The 21,985-nt window shown below is 42.3% G+C and overlaps 1 protein-coding gene across 1 annotated transcript in view; it reads right to left on the bottom strand.

Annotated features, from left to right (window-relative positions):
• The window catches only part of Pld1 (phospholipase D1), a 198,071-nt gene that overhangs the window by 5,392 nt on the left and 170,694 nt on the right, over positions 1–21,985 (bottom strand). The window contains exons 24-25 of the mRNA XM_051156998.1: positions 13,486–13,620; positions 6,532–6,685 (exon numbers count right to left, since the gene is read on the bottom strand). Coding sequence (XP_051012955.1) covers positions 6,532–6,685; positions 13,486–13,620 — 289 coding nt within the window. The remainder of the gene's footprint in view (positions 1–6,531; positions 6,686–13,485; positions 13,621–21,985) is intronic.

Below are 21,985 nucleotides of genomic sequence, written 5' to 3'. Positions count from 1 at the left end.
TCCAACCTGTGTCTTGTTAGACATTGCAGGAAATTAGGCCACACGCTGACCACTTGGTTTAACAGCATGGCCATCATTCAGTTTTTATCTTCTCTGTATTTAAGCAAATGCAAACTTACATCATTTTTTTTATTTCTAGTTTTTCTCTTTGCATTTATTTTCATTAATTAATTAATTTTATTTTTTAAATATATTTTATTAATTTATTCATATTACATCTCAATTGTTATCCCATCTCTTGTATCCTCCCATTCCTCCCTCCCTCCCATTTCCCCCTTACTCCCCTCCTCTATGACTGTGACTTACATCATTTTTAATGATTGCAGAGTTTCCAAGTATGTACAGCTTATGTAACCAATTATCTTATGATGGACATTTGTGTGGTTTCCAATTTCTTATTATTATGAGCAATGTCATAGTGAATGCAATTTAGACATAATATGTAACATTTGGTGATTTTGGTTTTTTAAGGTCATTAGGAGGGATTTCAGAATGCAACTCCTGGGTTAAAGAATATTTAGAATTCTTCTGAGAGAGGCTGTACATCACCTTCACACACAACTTGTGATAGTTCAGTCTATTTTACAGGTACTAAAGGCAGCTCATCACCACCTCACTCTTTCTTTTTTTTTTTTTTTTTTTTTTTTTTTTTTTTTTTTTTTCTGCTACATAACATTTCTTTAAAGCAAGTGTAACCGGCACCAGTGGTTCACTAGGATTCTTGAGTTTTACAACCTCAAAGATTCCATTTCTTCTTCAGATAATGTTTGCTTTAGATTCCAGGAGAATAACTTTTAAAAGAGGACCCCAGCAAGGATGCTTGCACAAGCCTGGCAGGCTGCTCGGAATTCAAGCAAAATGTTACTGCACCAAATCTTGAAGGACAGAGGGGCTATGGCAATGAATTAATTAGAATGGTACTGGTAACTTGGTGCAGGCCTACGGAGCTGAAAACAAAGCATAGGGTATTCCACGAGTTCATTCTTAAAATAAGAGGTGAGATAATGTGTTCACCAATTTATCAGTTAGGGATTTGCTTGTAGAAGAACTACTTAAATAAGTCTAAATCAGCAATACTTAGTTATAGAATATTTTCCCATCAACATTTTACGGTGAAGAAGTTTTGGCGAGCTTTTGAGGACAAGGTTAAAGAGAAAATGACTTAGATTTTATGCCTATGTGTATATAATATCTAACCACAAAATGTAGGAGGGCAACAGAAACACACAAATAAATGTTATTTTTCTATTCCATGTGTGTATCATCTTAAATGGTTCTGAGCTCCCCTGTGTGGCCAGTGGCTTTTGGTGAGCGATGGTTGGGATACTCTTTCAGGACTTGATGGACTGTTTGGCTCACAGTTGTGGCATTCAGTGCAGAACCCTAATGGTTGATTCTGTCTCTGTTTAGAATTGATTTCATATTGAAATATGTCTCTCAATTTCTATTCAAAAATAGCCCAGATGGAAAATGGATTGAAGCTGCATGTTAAAGTGAGATAATTCTGTATTCTATGCTGCAATATTTATCTCTGGGACACTTCTAATAAAGGGAAGGAAAACTGACATGAATTTTTTTGTGATGCCTTTTAATACATCATCTATATTTGCTATTAGGGTAAAGTTAAAAATCGCTATTCAAGAACAACTGCCTTGATCCAAAGCTGCAGGATCTCCATGACACAGGCAACAACAGGGCATCTGAGAGGAGTCCCGGTGAGGATTCAGTATTGATAGCGTTTAGCAAAAGCCAGAGGCCTTGACCCAGACCAATGACTCATTGCAATGAACATTTGGAAGTAAAGAAGTTTGTTTGTTTGTTTGTTTTTGTTTTAACTTTATTTTCTGTTGAGAGAGGAGGTTGCAAGGGTGGAGGGTATATGTAAAACTCAAATAAATACTAGGAAAACAACAACAACAACAACAAAAAAAAAACAAAGCCAAAAGTAACTGTTGATCTTGGACTGGGATTACAGTCCTAGCAAATAGTTAAAGGAGAAAAACCAATAAATTTGCTTAGTAATACCTGAATAGTTTCCCACAAATAATAAATTTTCTCATGAATAGGAGTAAGAAGAAGTTGCCCAACCACGTTTAACAAAATAAGTAGTAATTATAGGTCATTAAGAGAAAGTTAAACATCCCAGAAAAGGAGGCAAAGGCCATGGGAAGGACAGGCAAACTCACAAAAGAACAAGAACTCGTGACTAATAAACACATTGTAAAACCTTAAAAATCACAAAATAACAAGAAATCAGCAAAAAGCTACGTCAAGTATAAAGGTATGACTTTAAGGAATTATAGCATACACATGTGATGAAGCATGACGCAACTATTAAAATATTACAGAAAAATAGTTACTGACATGGAAAAGCATGTGTGTACCTTTTAAGTACTAAAGACTACTCTGGGCTGGCCTGGTGGCTCAGCAGAGAAAGATGACTGACTCTGAGTCTGAAGTACCCCAAGGAGAAAGGCCAGAACTGACAGATTACCCTCAGGCTTCATAGGTACACATGTATGCAGGAACATACATACACCCAAATAAAGAAATAGACCTTTAAAAATTAAGATATTCAGGACCTGCAGGATTCAAAGTTTTGTTTTTTAAAAATAGATGCAAATATATTACCACATGTGCAGGAAAAAGGAGGATGCCAGATGCCAAATGTTAAAATCATTAGTATACTTGTGAGATGTGTTCAGAAAACCTTTCCTGTATTGGTAAGGAATGAGTGACCATCCAGAGGTTCATCAAATAATTAAAAGTAGAACTGTGTGACCCCACCCACAATCCCAATATTGGCTTATATCCAAAGATGTGATATCAGCAGATCACAGACAATTGCATTCCCATGCTTATTACACCATTATTCAGAGGAAGCAGAAAATGGAAACTAAGTGTCCATCAACTGATAAAAAAAAAAAATGGGTGAATAAAGAAAATGTGCCTCGTCTATACAAGTTAATGCTATTCAACCACATAAAAGGATGAAATCCTGTCATTTATGACAACATGAATGGAACTAGTGATTACCCAACCAGGCACCAAAAGACAGGGGTCGGGGGTGGCACAGGGCCGGGGTGTGGGGGTTGGGGATTAGAAGAGTGGAGGGTTGGGATGTGATGCATGACAGAAGATTAAAAAGGAAGGAAGGAAGGAAGGAAGGAAGGAAGGAAGGAAGACAGGCATGGTTTGACCTCATAGATGGAACATGGAAAAGATCTCACAGATCTCTGAGAACCGAATGATGGTTACCAGTGCTGGGCAGCAAAGAAGGAGGCATGGAGTGGGGCTGGTCAATGGGACCTGAGCTACTGGAGACACGAGTAAGAAGCTTTGGTGGGCTTCGCAAGAGACACTGGATGATGAAGGACTATGTATTTTATAGAATCTAGAAGAAAGAATCCTGAATGTTAGGTTTGGATGTTGGCTGAAAGGTTAAGGGCTTGAGTAGTCTGTATTTGGCTGGAGAGACGGTTCATCAGAAAAGCGCTTGCCACGCCCTCCTGGGAACCTAAATTGGACTTCAGAAACCCAGGTAAAAAGCTGCATGCAGTGGTGCTCATCTTTAATCTCAGCATTCCTGAGCAGAGAGTAGAAAGCAGGCAACTGCCCAGAAGTTCACAGCCAGCTCATCTGGAGTACTTGGCAAGACAGCGATTACAGCCTCAACAGGGTGGACGGAGAGAACCAACTCCCCAAAGTTGTTCTCTGACCTCCACTTGTGCACCATGGCACTGCCCAAACATACATTATTTTTTTTTTAAAATCCATTCTGACATTAATCTAGGCATTACTCAGTAAACACATACACTAAAATGTCACATAGCACTACGTAAATATTTGCAAGTATGCATCAATTTAAAAACAAAGTGTAAGAATCATTGGCACTGGGTGGTAGAATTACAAGTGTTTTCCTTGGTTTTGTATACTTGACCAGTTTCTACAAGAGAAATGAGGTTTAAGGCTGAGTCGTGTCGCTCTGTATTTAGCATATGCCTAATGATGTATAGAGAAGCCCATCACTTTAAGGAGAATACGTAAGCTCACCCACAACTGAAAGCACATGACGTATTTTCAGCTTACAGAGTAAAATGAAATATGAAAGTGAGACATGTTCTTGTATATGCTGTAGTAGGCAGCCAGGGGGTTGATTAGCAGAGTACTAATTTTAACTTCTCCCCTGCTAAATGAAACAAATTAACAGGGCTTTTCTGAAATATCAGTGGGTTGAAAGAATCCTCACCACACCAAACAATTAGTAACAAAGGTGGCAGACATCGCAATAAAAGCTGTTGGAAGGCCTTGGCGTGTTTTGAAGCCATGGTGCCACTGAGTCCTTTGGGCTAGAAGCAAAGAATGAATGTGTCTGGGATGAAGCTAGGTCTGGGAAGCCGAGTCTTCCAGAGCTGAGGGAGAAGGAAGATGGCCGTCATGTTGGCACAGAGTGCAGAACCTAGCACATGAGTGCTCTGTGTGGGAGCCAGTGTCCAGATGGACCGTTAACACACGAAGGAGCATAGCAATGGCCTCACAGGGCTCCTCCCGCAAGCAGGATAAAGCACGACCCTTAACTACAGCAGGGGCACTTGGCATGTGTCACTGTAGAGGCCATGGCTGGGAGCATAGAGGTCTTTGCCCACACAGATACACACTAAACAAACTAGGGATGTTAAGCAGGAGATGTTTCCGCAGGCGAAGTGGACAGCCTGTTTTTCTACCTAGAAGGCTGAGAATGAAGGTGGTTAGTAACCTGATGATTTACTCTATCTGTTAGAGCCAGGCCACATCAAGGCCCCACAAGCAGGACCAGAAGCAGCTAAGAGTCTAGGTGACCTCTGTGATATCTATGGGGCTCCACCAAGTCCCTACAACCAGGACCAGAGGTGGCTAATACCTTACATGACCTCTACTCTATCTGTATGACCCGGACCATACCAGATCCGATGTCTATACACATAGCCTATATCTAGAACCCATGTACTTTGAGAAGATGAAGTGACATGTACTTTGAGAAGAATTTTCCCTGTAATTATGCTTCCTTGTACACGGGACACATTTTCCCAAATTGCACTGTGTTTAAATATGCTGACAATAAACTGCTAGGGGTCAGACTCTAGAAGTTGGCACCAACACTGGCTAACAATCACGTTGAACCGGATTTCCTTTTTGCCTCACTTGGACTGACACATTGCTGGCCCGTATGGTCTGGAGACCCCCCACCCCACCCCCACAGGTCAATGACATCACAGCAAGGGCAGTTCTAAAGTCACAAACTATAGACCTACTGATAAGGTCTACAGCTGGGAGAGAGGTCAAGGTATTGAGAGGCCACGTGGGCTTACTGCAGCTGGGAAGGTTCTATCTGCCCCTGGTTTAGTTCTGAGGTAAGGCACTAGATGGTAGTGAGCAAAGGAGAAGGTTTAGGAGGGATCATTGTTGGTAACGTACTAAAGGAGGTGGGGTCAGTTAAAACTTAGCCAGGGCCAACAACACAACTTAGTGCCTTAGGGGCACACACTCTTTGCTTCATAGCCCTAAACATTCTCTCTGTTTATCGTGTGGAAGACCAGGGGTCTCTTGTGTCTGAAGTCCTTTGAAACATGGGAAATACAGTACTCCCACCGAAATTGGATACCAGCAGCCACTAGAACACACTTAGTAATAGTTATCATATCCTTGTAATTCACGTGTGTCTGCAGATGCTCACGTCATAGTGCATGTGGGGGTCAGAGGACAACTTGTGGAAGTTGGTTCTCTCCTTCCGCCCAGTGGTCCCTATGTGTGAATGACAACTTGAAAACTCTTTCCTTTTGCCTTGGGAACTGAGGAGGATTGAACTCAGGTCATCTGGCTCCCTGGGGGTGTGCCTTTACATACTGGGATGTGTCTTTACATGCTGGGATGTTTCTTTACATGCTGGGATGTGCCTTTACATGTTGAGGCATGGCTTCACATGCTGGGTGTACCTTTACATGCTGGGATGTGTCTTTACAGCTGGGTGTGCCTTTACATGCTGGGACACCTTGTCTATTCTGATTTTTTAAAGTGAAATTACTTCTAAAAACATGAACAAGCCAAGCATGGTGGCACATGCGTTTAATCCCAGAACTCGGGAGACAGAGGCAGACGGATTGCTGTGAGTTCGAGGCCAGCTTGGTCTTCAAAGCGAAGTCCAGGACAGCCAAGGCTAACACAGAGAGACCCTGTCTTGAAAGAAAAAACAAAAACAAAAACACAAAACAAAACATGAACAAGTCCTATCTATATGGTTTGACCTGGCCTGACCTTTAAACCAGTTAAATTTAAAATGGTAGTTTGTTCTATTATATGTAAAGATGACAGACTATTAAAATATGTGGTTGTACATTTAACGTCATTTTTTATGCTAGTGTATATATCCTTCACTCTGAGAGGCATTGTTCTAGATAAAAAGAATCTAGCACAGCAGGAGTGCCAAGAGTGAAGGTCATCCTGAGCCCCAGCACCACGGCGCATATAATAAAATCATGGCTCAGCAAGGCTGACCTGAAGCACTGCAGCCGAAGGCCTTGGGCAAAGCGGCCAGCTTGATACGCTTTTCCATCCATCACTGACGGGACCGTCTCTGTGTCCTGCACAATGACAGCCATTTCACTGTCTCGCTTCCCCAGCAGGCTCCGGTCATTGATGTTGGCAGAACCTAAAAGGAGAAACAACAGAAATAAACAACGTTCTTCTCGTGACAAGCACTGCCAATACCCGACCCCACTCCATGCTTCCTGGCTTACAAAAAAACCCTCAATTTCATCAAAGTTATCTAAGGAAGATGTGGTTTAGGCAGGTAGGGGCCTCTTAGGATTAGGTCAAGTATGCACCTTAACCATTCTAGGCCAGCCATCGTAACCTTTTCCATCCTTTGGATATTGACTTCACAAGATTTACTCCACCGCCCTTTTGCAATGACAAGGGCTAGCTCTACAAGCTGAGGCTGAAGGGCAGGACATAGATGCCTGCTGGAGAGGTGGCTCAGCAGCTAAGTGAGTTTCCTGTCCTTGGGGGGGGGGGCCACATTTGTTCTCAGCACTAGACCCAGAGAGGTTCTGATGCCGTCTTCTGGTCCCCGTGAATAACTACACGTGTGTCGCATATGCTCACAGAATTATACATACACATAAGTGAAAATATTCCTAAGACTAAAACAACAACAGCAAAACCTACAAAATCCAGAAGACTGTAAACTAGCTAGCATCACAGCTTCCTTACACTGATTATGAAATGATACATTTTCCTTATTGTTTCGCACACTTCAGTTTTCTACCTATATCTCAAAGGATGCTGGCCAACTGAATCAAGAAGGAGTTCAAAGAAAATGGCACCCCTACCAGCTCAGTACAGAAGTTGGCAGGTTTGTTGCTGTTGATGATGTTTTTTAATTAAAAAAAAAAAATCAGCCTGGTGGTGGCACCTTTAATCCCCACACTTGGGAGACAGAGACAGTCAGATCTCTGTGGTCTACAGACTGAGTTTCAGGACAGCCTACACAGAGAAATCCTGTCTCCAAACCAACCAACCAACCAACCAACCAACCAACCAACCAACCAACCAACCATCAAGAACAAGCTTTCCAGCCTTCAGTTAAATGTCAAGAGTCTGTTCACAGTTACAGGTTAGTCTGAAATACATCATCCGTCAATGGCGGCAGCTCTCTACCTCCTCTTGTGTGGCAGGCAAGAAGCTTTGATATCAGCTTCCCTCTATTTTTAAATCTCAATTCACCAAGGATGTGAATTGAAGATTTATCTTTTTATTTTTTCCAGATGTGTACTGTGTACTCATTTATTCCCTGGTTCCTCACAGTTAAAAAACAAAAACAAAAACAAAAACAAAAAAACAATACTGTGCTTAGTCATAGGAAGATTTCATAGCATTTTTTCAATGAAAATATAATTATGTGATTTCCCCTCTTTCCTTTTTTCCCTCCAACCCTTCCACTGCCCCTGCCATTGCCTTTTCTCAGTTATTGTTTGGTGTTAGACACCCCTGGGACTCTAGCTGCTGCAAGGTGTGGCTGGAATACCCTGCCCTCCACCCTGAATTCCCCATTCCATCTCTCTCTCTCTCTCTCTCTCTCTCTCTCTCTCTCTCTCTCTCTCTCTCTCTCTCTCTCTCTCTCTGCAGCTGAGAGCTGCTTCCAATAAACCTGCATTTATATATAACTTTGTCTTGCAATTAGCTCATTCCGCATTTCAGTCAGCAACAGCCTCTTTATAATTGCTACATATGCATAAATACAACCTGCTGAGTCCGCCTAGTATGACGTGTGTGTATATAATTTCCGGGCTGATCATTTGGGACTAGATAATCTCTTCGGGGTTCATCCCTTGGGAGGACTATATCTCCCACCCTCTGCCTTCCTCGGTTGTTCAGATGGGGAACCCTGTGGGACTTCCCCCTCCCAGGTTAGCTGCTGTACTTGCTCAGGTCTTATTTAGGCAGCAGTGTCGGTGAACCAGGGCCCCGCAGGTTATGTCTCCTGGAAAGCAGCCTTTGTATCCGAGCCCCCTCTGGCCTAAGCATTCCTTTCTAGGTGTGTGAATAGAGCTCCTGATACTCAGGGCCTGGGACCAAGATCAGAACACTATGAGATGGGAGCCAGTCAGGAAACCCCCACTTATACAACCACTAGGCCCAGACTCCACTCAAGAGGCAGTAGCCCCGACTCCTGAGGGCAGGAGTAGTCTCCTGGCATTGTGAGCTGAAATCTTAGAGCAAAGCGCAGTCTGCAGGAGCCAGTGAAACAGGCTCATCAGGAATGGAAGATCTTCCAAAGAGATCTCAATTTGACTACCAGACTGTTGAAACAATGGGCCCCACTGAAGTGGGAAATTTTCCCCAGAAATTATATGCTGGGAGAAAGAAAAGGCTGCCTCCTGACAGGAAGTTGGCTCCTGGAAAGAGACTGAAGCAGTGGGGAGGGGGGGCCCACACCCGAAGGGCACTGCTTAGATGTTCATAACAATATTGGCTCTCTATTTAAATGTCACAGTCTTACTGCAGGACCCCGAAGATGGACTTGGGGGCTTCACTGGATCTCTGTTCCTTCTTTTCCCATGATGACCACACTGAATAAATCTCTCTTTTTTTTCTTCCATTATTAAGCTAGCTTTTACAGGCTGTGATCCTCAAGTCTGATAACATGAAGACCAGAGTTCGGGTCCCCAGAACTCAGGTAAATGCTGGCCAGAGATGAGATTCCTGGAGCAGGTTGGCTAGCTAGGCTCCAGGGAAGTGAAAAACCCTGCCTCAAGATACAAGGTGGTGACAATGGAAGACGCCCAATCAAGACACCACGTCAGCCTCTGGCTTTTTCATGCATGTACACACGCATATGTGATCATGCATGCACATGTCACACACATGAGCTTATTAAATGTAATACTGATAAGGAAATGCTGAGGGGTGTAAAGGCTACCTCTAGTCTTCCTGTTAAACATTGCTTTGTTCAGAAAAATCAAATTCAGAAAAGGAACTGCAGGACTGGAGCATACCTCGTTTCTACATTAAAAAAAAAAAACAAGGAAGAGGAGAAGGGAGGAAGCTGGGGTACACGGGATGGCTACAGGTTCTGGGTGCCCTTTGAAGAGCACAGAGTACAATGACACAGAACTGCTGAGCTCCACACGTGACCTCAGAGTTTGCACTGTTACTAGCAAAGGCGCTCTGTGCTCACGTGCTGACTCTCACGGAACTGACTCCCTCATGTTCTGTTACGTTATTGCCTTGGTCATTGAAAGACCATTTCTGCGTCTGCTGTGCAAAAGTCTTGTTTTTAAAATACAGCAAAATACAAATGACCGTAGGAAAGCAAGCACCACGACAATAATAAAATCACCATGGAACCCATCCCCCAGGCTGCGAATCTGTTCCCCAAAGCTCTTGGAAGCCCTTCTCCTTGAGCCCTCCCCTCCCGCATAGGGAGGCTGGGTGGCTTGACGCTGATCTTCCTAGACAAGCCCACTTTTCCTCTCACGTGTGGCTCGCTCGCTTGATATCAGCGGACTCTTCGGCAGATAATCGCGAGCCGTCTTCCTTCATCCCAGGTTGTACTTTTGAGATTTTTCTGTGCATAATTAATGTACTCATTTGCCTCCCAGAGTCGTTTCATAAGTTAGCTTTCCATTCTACTCTAGATGGACACACACACACACACACACACACACACACACACACACACACACGTGTTCTAGTTAGCAGGACTGGAATTCTGAGTGAGAGAGTGTGTGACAACAGGATATTCTCTTAAATGGCTGCTAGTCTACGCTCCCTTCAGAGGTAGATGACACTTCTATGGTCTGGCTGATGCTTAGATTGCCCAGTACTTTGATTTTTGCCAAATAGAAATTAAAAAAAAAAAACTGTTACTCATGCCATTTCTATATGAAAAAGCATGATTATCTTTCTTTTATTTATGGATCTTGGATGTGGTTCCTTGGTGGCATTGTCACAAAATATCCTTGCCAGTTTGGATATTTTTTATTGTTAATTTGAGTGCATTTTCTTTATATGTCTTAATTTTTTATTTTTGTTAAGCATGTGTTTTTGTGGGGATTGTTGGGGGTGTCCACTGAAGCCAGAAGCATCAGTTTCCCTGGTGGTGGAGGTATAAGCAGCTGAGAGCCATTCTGCCTGGGTACTCAAAACTGAACCAGCTCCTGTTCAAGAACAGCACTCACTGTTAACCGCAGAGCCATTTCTCCAGGCCTTCCTATCCTATGTGTTTTGAATACTAAATGTTTTGCAAATATGGTCCTTAAGTTTGTGGCTTATCTTTTCATACCCTTTACGTTTTGATTATTATGATTTCTAAACAAATTCATTTCCATTGTCTCACCGGCAGAAAATGTCTCAGGAACCAAAAGAAATGAAGAAATGTGATAGAAAAGAATCTTGGGTGAAGAGGAGGGAGGAGGATGTGAAGGGGCAAGCTGACTGGTGTCACGCACAACTGAGGGAACCCCTCAGACATGGCGTGAGGGAGCAAATGGCCGCACAGCGCACATGGCTGAGGAAATGCCTCAGAAACAGCCTACTGAAATACTGATGGAGCAGGAGGCTCTGATGCAAGGGCAGCTGAAGGAGATGCTGCAGGAGCACAGGGCTTCGGAAGGGACTTAAAGGAGACAATTGATGTCCTTTGCCATATAGAAGTTTTTCAGTTCCATGAGGCCTTACGTATTAATTGTTCTTAGTGCCTTTGCGAATGGTGTTCTGTTCAGAAAGTCTTTCTCTGTGCCAGTGAGTTCAAGCTCTTCCCTACTTTCTCTTCTATCAGGTTCAGTGTATCTGGTTTTACCCTGAGGTCTTTGATTTGTTTGCAGCTGAGTTTTGTTCATGGTGATCAGTCCCCATAGAGCTGTGGCTCTCAACATTCCTAATGCTGCAACTCTTCAGTACAGTTCCTGTGCTGCGGTGACTCCCAACCATAAAATTGTTTTTGTTGCTAATTCGTAACTATAACTTTGCCACTGTTATGAATCATAATGTAAATATTGATGTCTTCTGATGGTCTTAAGTGGCCTCATGGGAAAGAGTCATTTGGTCCCAAACAGGTCACAACCCACAGGCTGAGAACTGCTGCGATAAAGTAAGTGATGTTGGGATACGATGCTTTTTTAAAACTGCTCTTCCCAAATATTAAAAGAATCTATTTTTCTACTCTTTCTTCATATATATATATATATATATATATATATATATATATATATATATATATATATATATGCGCCATGTTTTCAAACATATGCATACATGTATGCACCTATGTACATACACTGAGACATGTACATTTTCTTGATTCAGAATTACATTTTTTCCCAAATTATATTACAGATAAGACATCTTATTACTGTTACATGTAAGTTTCTTTTTCTTTTCTCAGTGGAGGCTAGAGGTGAAAAAGGCACATAACTGCCAAAAAGTGTCAAAATGCTTCATGACATTTAGCTTCTTAAAGGTGAGGGGGTTATCTTAATACAGCTGAGGAGCTACAACCTATTTTAAACGGATGAACAGAATTCCCAGCAGTGCCACGCATCGTCTCTCCATAACACACATTCAGGGTGGCAATATGCTGGCTAGTTTTATGGAAACTTGACACAAGCTAGAGTCATCTGTAAGAAAGGAACCTTGATTGATGAAATGCCTTGATCAGATCTTGGTGTAAGGCATTTTCTTAATTAGTGATTGATGGGGGAGGGCCCAGCCCATTGTGGGTGGGGCCGTCCCTGGGCTGGTGGTCCTGGGTTCTATAAGAAAGCAGGCTGAGAAAGTCACGAGGAGCAAGCCAGTGAGCAGCACCCCTCCACGGCCTCTGTATCAGCTCCTGTCTCCAGGATCCAGCTGCTTAGGTTCCTGTCCTGGCTTCCTTAGATAATGGACTACAATGTGGAAGTATAAACCAAACTTGCTTTTGGTTATGGTGTTTCATCACAGCAACTGAAACACTAACTGGGACAGGTTATTAATTTTCTGCACGTCATGCACCTTCCCAGTGTTCATTCATGTAATGTAATATTAAATGCAAAATAATCCAATTATGGTAACACAGGATGTTGAGTGAGTATAAACCTGGAAGGAAGCTGAATATCCGGCCCTCCGGCTCAGAAGATCCAGTCCACAGTGTGCATGCCTGGCTCCCGAGCCAGTGAGAGGAAGAATGCTCCCTAGAAGTATGTCTTGTGTACTAGTCAGAGGATATTGATCTTAAAATAGGGCTCTGTCATTTCACTGAAACGCACTCCTCTCTCCACCACCACACGTCGGCAAGGCTCACAGTTCCACATGTTGCTTGAGGATATCCAAAACATAGACATTAGAAAGCTTTGGTAAGTCTGACTTTGACTGGTACCCAACTCTGGAGCTGATGTGGGATCAACACAAACCACCCACAAGGGCCTCTTGCTTGAAACACTTTCCTTGCTGATTTCCTCTCCTTCATATCCCAGAAATATAGTCACTTGGTTTCAAAATAAAAATAAAGGAATAATAAAAAAATTAATAAAATAAGGCCTAGTGCCATGGCTCAGCAGGTAAAGACACTTGCTGCCAAGCCAAGTCTGATGATTACAATGCAGTTCTCATTGGTGGAAGCTCATTCAAGCTGGCCTCTGACTTCCACACAAAACCAATAAATCAAACTAACAAGTAAACACTTTTAAAAGAACCAAAGAGATTATGCAGATGAACAGATGGGTGGTTTAAGCCCCGGCTTCTAAATGCTGTAATATGTACAAGGCCCCTTTCATTGCTCTGGGTCTCTAATTCTTATAGATTTAAAACAAAAACAAACAGGTAAGGGAGAATGCAAAAGGAAGTGACTGTCCCTGGGACAGTTTAGGTATTCTATTCCAGTGTCTCGACTGCCACGGAAGTGTGACAAAGCAAGGACAACTCAGCCATAGGGCTGTCAGTGGCAAGCATGGCCACAGACCATATACTTACCAATAATAACTGTGTTATCATCAGCAATTAGCAGCTTGCTGTGGACATAGATGAGCTCAGTGACCAGGTTTCCTTCCAGCTCTGCATGTGTTCTCAGACCACAGAATGATATGTAATTTATCCACTGATTACCAACTGTGAATCAAACAGAAAACGCTAAAATCAACATCACCATGCCAAACCAAGGTTCATCAATTTTGTTGTTTTCCAAGACATATATGCCACTTAGAATACATGCATACAATATTGATAACATATAGATTATATATATTATAGTATATTTGTATAATATGTGTATAATAATTTATAACATAATGTAGAATGTGCATAATAATATGCAAAGTGTATGTAATAAATATTAATTTATTTTACAAAATTTAACCAAGAAATTTTATGATTGGGGAATTGATATTAATAACTTGGATGAATGCCCTAGTTTCATCCTGTTGCTGTGACAAAACACTCTGACCAAAAGCAACTTAGGAAAGGAAAGGGTTTGTTGGACTTGTTCTTCCGGGTCACGGTCCATCCTGGCAGGAAGTCAGAGCAGGAGCTCAAGGCAAGAGCTTAAAGCAGGGACCAGAGGGACAGCACTTGCTAATTCACTCACTCTTGGGCTTGTACTCATTTCCTGTATCTCCCAGGACCACCTTCCCAGGGCTGGTGCAGGCCCACAGTGCACTGGCTCTCTGTATCTGTCACTGTGAGGAGCATCCCTCATCGATGCTTCCACCAGCCAATCCACGGTGAGTAGTCCCTTGGGTGAGACTCCCTTCCTAGATGGCTCTAGTCTGTGTCATCAAAGCTAACTAGGACAACTACATTTTTAAAAAATCATACTGAAATGTGTTCTGCCTTCAGCCGAAGCAATCTAGAAATGTGTACTCTAATCTGAGTCATTTAGTGAATTGGCGTGTTAACTACCGAGAAGTGGAGGCGGAAAACACCGCACAGGATTTCAGTGTCTCAGCTGCTTCTGTCTTGGTTGGCTCCTGCTGCAGGACCGGAGGACAAGTACATCTCAACACCATAAGATGTAGGTAGTGCATTCAGCACTAAATAGCAGTTAAGTCGGCTCGCTATGGCTATGTAGGAATGTTGCCAGTTAAATGGTCTTCCCCAGGCTAAAGAAGAGCGCTGGGAACTGCTGTCTTCATGGCATGGCCACCGTATTCAGGGACTCTCAGCAGCTGTGCTCATCTGTACATCCCAGTACGGGCAAGGGAGGGGGTGTGTGAGGCTCTGCCCTCCCTGAAGAGCTATTGGCACTAAATGGTGACTGGCGAAACAGGAGCCATTTTCTTCAGTGGTGTAGCCACCGATAAGTTGTCCTTGCTCCTGCGAGCAGCACGACTTAATCTCAGTGAGTCCCTGGAAAACTAAACTACAGAATACGGAAGCAGGAATGTGATTGGCTGGGAGGAAGGACTGGAGAGAGGGCAGTAAGAGGTGAAAATGAAAACACACTGTATACATGACTGCAACTGTCAAAGAATTGTAAAGAATTGTCCTTTCTAGATCATTAGTGTTAGGAGAGAAAAGGCACTTGACTATGTTTGACACTAGGAGATTTTGTTTAGCAAACAGTACCAGGCTTGTGCTGCAAACAGTTCCCCACTGATCTCACCATGTGACAAGACCCACACTCCACACCAGAGTATAATCACTGCCATGGGCTGAGTGTCGGTCTCAAGGGTTTATGGTCCCCTCTATGGCAGCTTGTTCCGGTAAGACGCAGAACAAATGGAGAGGAGCCAAGCTGCCACGAATCCTACTAGGCAGGCAGTGGATACCATGTGTTTTTCTCCAGGAGAGTGTGAAGTACAGCAGGAGACCCAGAGGAAGCACACACTCCTCCTCCAAGCTTCCCAGTCACACACAACATAGGTGTGCTACATTGCCATGAACACGCAATTAAGTTCATGTATCTTGGAAAGAAATTCGTTCCCAGGTTCACAGAGGGAGGCCTGCACTGTCAGGTCAACTTTCTCACATGAGTGTGAACCAACTCAGAGCACTGATTGGCCAAGAGGGCTGTGCTGGTGTAATGGTGCTTTACATTACACCATTACACATACGTGAAATATTCACAACCCTTCCTTGTGTCACATTAAAACGATGTTTAAGTTCCAGGTGTGTTTCACATGCAACTGGCAGGTTACGTGAGCTCCAGGAAAGCTATGAATGAGGCCCATCACAAAATCACAGGCTTAACTTAAAAGGGGCATACTTTTTGTAACTTGATTACATAATTATCAAGCATGAATTTTCTAGATGACATAAGCAAAATATTGGATGTGCCTGGACCATTATTCCCTTTTTAAAAAAAAAAAAAAAAAAAAAACTCCTCTGATTAAGGTGCATCCTCTTTGAAGTCCTTAGTATCCAAAAAATTTCTGGAAAATATTTCCCAAAATGCCTAATTTTGATGACATTGTAGACGCCACTTCTCCCATGTCAGTGCCATGCCCCACAGCTTCCACCATCTTGGTTGCATCAGGACCACAGGACCTGAGCTTTTTGATTCCTCTGTATCATCTGGAGCTGCCTTGTGATCCAGAATACAATGTTTTAAGACATAAAACAGCTTCTCAGTGTAATCATGGAGAAAAAAAAACCTTTGATAAAGTAAATACTTTTTTAGTCGGGATTTTTCTATTAACAGTTCACAAGCTACATTAAACAGAGGTTCTCAGTGTGCGTAAGGCCCAGCCCATCTTTGTAAAGACTTACTAAAGGCAGATTACTGAGCTGCGCTGTGATTCAGTGGAATATGGCTTGTGCGAGGCCCCAGGAAAGCTCAAGGGAGTAAGGCAAGGAGAGAGAAAAGAGGAGAAGCGAGAGGAGGGGAAGAGAGGTCAAGGGATAGAAGGGGAGGAGAGGGGAATAGTATACAGAAACACAGGGTGAAGGGGCAGATAGAGCCCCAGAAATTGTCCTACAGACTGAAGTCAGCGGTGTCTCAGTGGGTAAAAGCTACTGCCTCACAGACCTGACTACCAGAGCTTGTTCCCTGGGGCCCACGTAAAGGCTGAAGAAGAGAACAGACTCCTGAAAGCTGTCCTCTGGCTTCCACACGTGAGATGTGGCATGGGTCTTACACCAGGAATAAAACAATGAATCGGTCATATTTACAGTCTGAAAGTATTTAAAAACTATTTTTATGAGATCAGTGATACTGACTAGCTTCCAGCAGCTTGAATTTTCAGATGGGCCATAGTGCATAGTGACTGACCCTTGGGTTTCTGCCATGCCACAGTAGGCCTAGGGCATAGCAGTAAGCACCTGTCTGTCAGGGATGCCCTGAGACCTGACACAGTCCAGCCCAGCTTCTACTCTGCCTCACCCCAACAGGAAGGCTCATGAAGTAAAAAATGGCCTGAAGGAGAAAACTACCAGTACAGATTCTAGAGGAGGAGGAGAGAGAGGAAGAGGAAGAAGAAAGAGGAGAAAAGGGAGAAAGAAAGAAAGAAAAAAGAAAGGAAGAAAGAAAGAAAGGAAGGAAGAAAGAAAAAAGTGTCTTTGTTAGAAAGGGGCCGCTGTGGATAACCCTGGTGTGGCCTGTGAGATATAACCGGGGTGCACCTGTGATGACAGTGAACCCCACATTCCACCCTCATGTGCTCCTAGGGAAGGAAGACAAGAAAAACTGAGAACTCGCATTTTTGTTCTGTGAAGAAACCTGACTTCACGCGAACAGTACAAAGTCAGTGGTGTTAACGTGCGCTACCAAACTACAATGAGGAACATGGGTGATTTTTAAGGAAAAATACTATTGGGGAAAAAAAGGGAAGATAAGTCCTGGGGCGGTTCCCAGACAGTGTGCGACGGGATACGAGGCTGTGCAGATGCGGAGCCTGGGACTAACTGGTCGGCACTGCTGTCTGGGTACCAGAAGGAAGATGGACTCCACACAAGTGCTGGAGGTTTACAAGGCAATCTTGAGAGAAAACACCCAGAGTTATCACAGGCTTATTACTTAAAATTGGAGCTTTGGGTATTTGCGATTTACAATCCTGCTTGAACACCCCTGGCCACTAATTTACACTACCTTGCCCCTAAAGTCTAAAATGCTATAATTCACACACATGAAAAAAAGACCCTAAAAAAATAATGATAATGCAATGTTTTAAACTGAACATGAAGTCTCTGGAGATTATCAGATCAGAGAATGGCTGGGGCTGGGATTCTTTTCAGGAATTTTAATTTCGTCACAGCTGCAGCTTTGTTCAAAATAACTGAAGCAGCAACCTCTTAGAGCTGCAGTCCGCCACCCAATTAGAGATGAGGAAGCCAGGTCTGTAAAACCCATGGCCCACTAACAAAAACAAAGCCAGCAGCTGACCTTTTCCTTCAGAAAAGGGCACTGTGTAATTAATCTTTTCTCCCCATGTTTAGAATATGAACATTCCCCCACAGAGAGGCCTTATTTTGACTTGTTCCCAGGGTGCTTAGAAATTTTCCCCTAAGCAGGCTTACTATTGAAATTGTTCCTTGTGTTAAAATCCAATTTATTTCCCACTGGATGGCAAAAGGCAAGAAAAAGGTCTGGAGCCAAAGAAAATGCTTTATTCAAGCACAGGATGTTTTCACAGTTGAGAAACAAGCAAATAAGCTTGCCTTGACTCCTTGCTTTCCTATGGCCTCGCCTTCACCTGACAAGCCCCCATCAGCCAGCATGGGATGTCTTCTCTACTCTGTTTTATCAATATGTTTTTAATATAGATTGACTCATCAACCCGTAGAGATCAAGATGACACACTGGCACATCTGCTCTCTCCTGGGCACAATTAGGTGTCGTGCATAACTATGTCTGAACAGACCATCAGTAAAAATTTGCTAAATATACAACCCTGATAGACATGTGTGTACATACATAATATACCTGTAGGGGAAATTCAAGCCTATTTTATTTACCTGTCTGTCTGCCTGACTGTGTGTCTACTTACTTCCTTATGGGGACAGAGTCTCACTATGTAGCCCTTGCTGTCCTGGGACTCACTATGTAGACTGAGCTGGCCTTGAACTCACAGAGACCTGCGTCTACCTCCTGATTGCTGGGATTAACGGCATGCACTATCATACCGATCTAAGCTCACAGTTTCTTTGTGCTATTTAAATAAAATCCTTCTATTTATTTATTTATTTATTATTTATATAGTATACAATCTTTTGCCTATATGTGTGCCTGCACTCCAGAAGAGAGCACCAGATCACATTATAGATGGCTGTGAGCCACCATGTGGTTGCTGGGAATTGAACTCAGGACCTTTGGAAGAGCAGGCAGTGCTCTGAACCTCTGAGTCATCTGTCCCGATCCTTAAGTCCATAGTTTAGAAAGCTAACATACGCCCTAAAAATTAACAAAAATGTATAAGTATTTCTAGAAATTCTATGGCATGAAATTTCCCCCTTTCAATTGTACAGTTTAGAACTGGGAATAAGGTTCAGTTACAGGGTGCTTGCTTAGCATGTGCAGGGCTCTCTGTTCAATCCTAAAAGTGCAAATAAATAAAAGACAATTCCCCTGTCTCAAAAAACCAAAACAAACAAACAAACAAACAGAAAAGACAATTCAATATGTGTTATTTGTGATTTTATTTGTTTGAGACAAAGTCTCACTATGTAGACCAGGCTAGCTTCCACTTCACAGAAATCCGTCTGCCTCTGCCTCCTAGGTGCTGGGATCAAAGGCATGTACTGCCACACTTCACAAATGTTTTGTTTGAGGCAGATTTTTCTGAGATTTAGTTTTCATGTATCCCAAGTTGGTCCATGAACATACTTGTATATCTAAGGATGACCTTGTGCATGGGTGACCTGTATATCTAAGGATGACCTTGAACATGGATGACCTGTATATCTAAGGATGACCTTAAGTGTGGGTGACCTGTATATCTAAGGATGACCTTGAACATGGATGACCTGTATATCTAAGGATGACCTTAAGTGTGGGTGACCTGTATATCCAAGGATGACCTTGAACATGGATGACCTGTATATCAAAGGATGACCTTAAATGTGGATGACCTGTATATCTAAGGATGACCTTGAACATGGATGACCTGTATATCTAAGGATGACCTTGAACATGGATGACCTGTATATCTAAGGATGACCTTGAACATGGATGACCTGTATATCTAAGGATGACCTTAAGTGTGGGTGACCTGTATATCCAAGGATGACCTTAAACATGGATGACCTGTATATCCAAGGATGACCTTAAATGTGGATGACCTGTATATCTAAGGATGACCTTAAGTGTGGGTGACCTGTATATCCAAGGATGACCTTAAATGTGGATGACCTGTATATCTAAGGATGACCTTGAACATGGATGACCTGTATATCTAAGGATGACCTTGAACATGGATGACCTGTATATCTAAGGATGAGAGGTAAGATGGCCTTCGTCCCTCTATTTTGTGAATATTTGGATTACAGATGTGTACCATTGTCCTTGGTTTATATGGTTCTGTGATTAAGCCAAGGGACCTATACATGCCAGGCAAGCACTGTGCCAACTCAGCTACAGCCCCAGACCCAATTCAGAAAATCTTTTAAAAGTATGTTCACAAAACATATAATCACCACTACCTAATTTTAAGACATTTTATACCCTACTGCTCATCTAATTAGCATCTGGCCCTACCTACTCTCTCCAGATCTTAGCAATCACTATAGAACTATCTGTTGCTATGAATACGTCTATTAAAGACACTTCATAAAAACGTAACCTTTTAACATATGGCCTCTTGTGCCTGGCTTCTTTCAGATAGCCCAGTGCTTACATGATTCATCTATATTTTAGCAATAGTCCTTTATTCCTTTTTATACTTTGTCAATACTACCATGTCATTATCATGGACAGAGAATGACAGACCAAGATATTCTGTCCAGGACTTCTCTGGCCTCCATGTGTGCAAATACAATATATACATTGACAGCTACTGAACATTTTATGTTTTCCCCTTTTAGCTATTTTGACTATGAGCACTCATGTGCAAATTTTGTATAAAAATTTTTCTGGCTTATGACAGAACCTCTGAGGTTCTGTCTAACCTCTGAGGAACTATCAAACTATTTTCAAATGACACTGTACCGATGTAGTAGAATTTTAATCCAGCAACATGATTTCTCTGATCACATCCGAAGACCTTCTAGGTTTGTGTGATCTGGCTAGAATGCAGACAAGCCCTTAGCACACACCTTTGATCCTAAACAGTGAAGGTAAAGTTAGTTTGTAGAAGGAAGCACCCATGCTCGAATGTGATATCTAACGGAGAGGCAGACAAAGTGACTAATCAGGGAAAGAGTGAACACAACAGAATGTGCCCAACTCTCATGAAAACAGGGAGGAAAAAGAGGTGACTTAAGAGATTAGCACGGAGAGACAGGGAGAGGGATGGAGAGGAGGCAGTTTTAGTTTTCTAGGAGAGTTTTACAGAGAGGTCAAAGAGAAAAGAAAGTAGACACAGATGAAGAACAAGCCAGAGAATGAGAGCCAGAACATAGGAACAGATTGGCAGAGTTAGTATGAGGCCAAAAAGAACAAAAAATCAAAAGCTGAGAGAAGCCAGATTGAATCAGTCAGCTTGGAGAGGAGTTTGAGCCAGAACAGCTGAGTTGAACCAGCCAGCCAGACTTCAAAAAGAAGACAAAAGGGTGAGCTTATTCAGCAGCAAGTTTCAGAGTCTCAAAACATTCTAGGCCTAGATTAGAGTGTACAGAGGCTATAATCTTTCAGGATTAGGCCCAGGTTAACAGACAGAGCCAGTAAGTTTCCAAGATGACAATTAGACAGGCAAAAAAAAAAAAGATACTTTTACATACTGATTTGCATTCCCAAAGCAATACATGAGCATTCCACTATTTAATTAGTTAGTTATCTTCTTTTGTTTTGTGTGCCTGTCTTATACTTGCTTTGTAGAGTAGGCTGACCTTGAACTCAGAGATACCCGCCTGCTTCTGCCTCCCTGGGTGCTGATATTAGAGACAATGCGCCACTGCACCTGGCTGGGCTCCACCCTTTATACATCCTTGCCAATACCTGACTATTATTTCAGCCATACAAGACAGAGTGAAGTGTCTTATTGTGGTTTTCATTTGATTTTCTCCAATGACAAGTGATATTGAGCATATTTCATGTATTATTAGTCATCTCTGTATCTTCTTTAAAATCAAATGTCTCGATATTTTATTTCTTTTTAAAAATGAGCTATTCTCTTTTATTACTTGAGGTTTTTTTTTTTTACATAGTCTAGGTACTAGCCCCTTATATATATTAAGAGCAAACATTTTCTCTCGTTCATTTCTTCTGTCTTAAGAATGTACTTCTAGAAAGAACTGCAGGAATGAGAGGTGATACCTTGTTCTGTTTCCTTCCTCATCTCTAATTGTCTCAAAGGTTAGAAGAAATGGGTACATTATAGACTGTTTTCATGAAATACCAGAAAGTTCTATGAGAATCCATGGATTCTGCATAAATAGATGCAAC

This window comes from Acomys russatus, chromosome 15, assembly GCF_903995435.1.
Source record: "Acomys russatus chromosome 15, mAcoRus1.1, whole genome shotgun sequence".
In the NCBI taxonomy this organism is placed as follows: Eukaryota; Metazoa; Chordata; class Mammalia; order Rodentia; family Muridae; genus Acomys; species Acomys russatus.
Note: the sequence above shows the minus strand (reverse complement) of the source record. Positions and strands in the feature narration are given on the sequence as shown.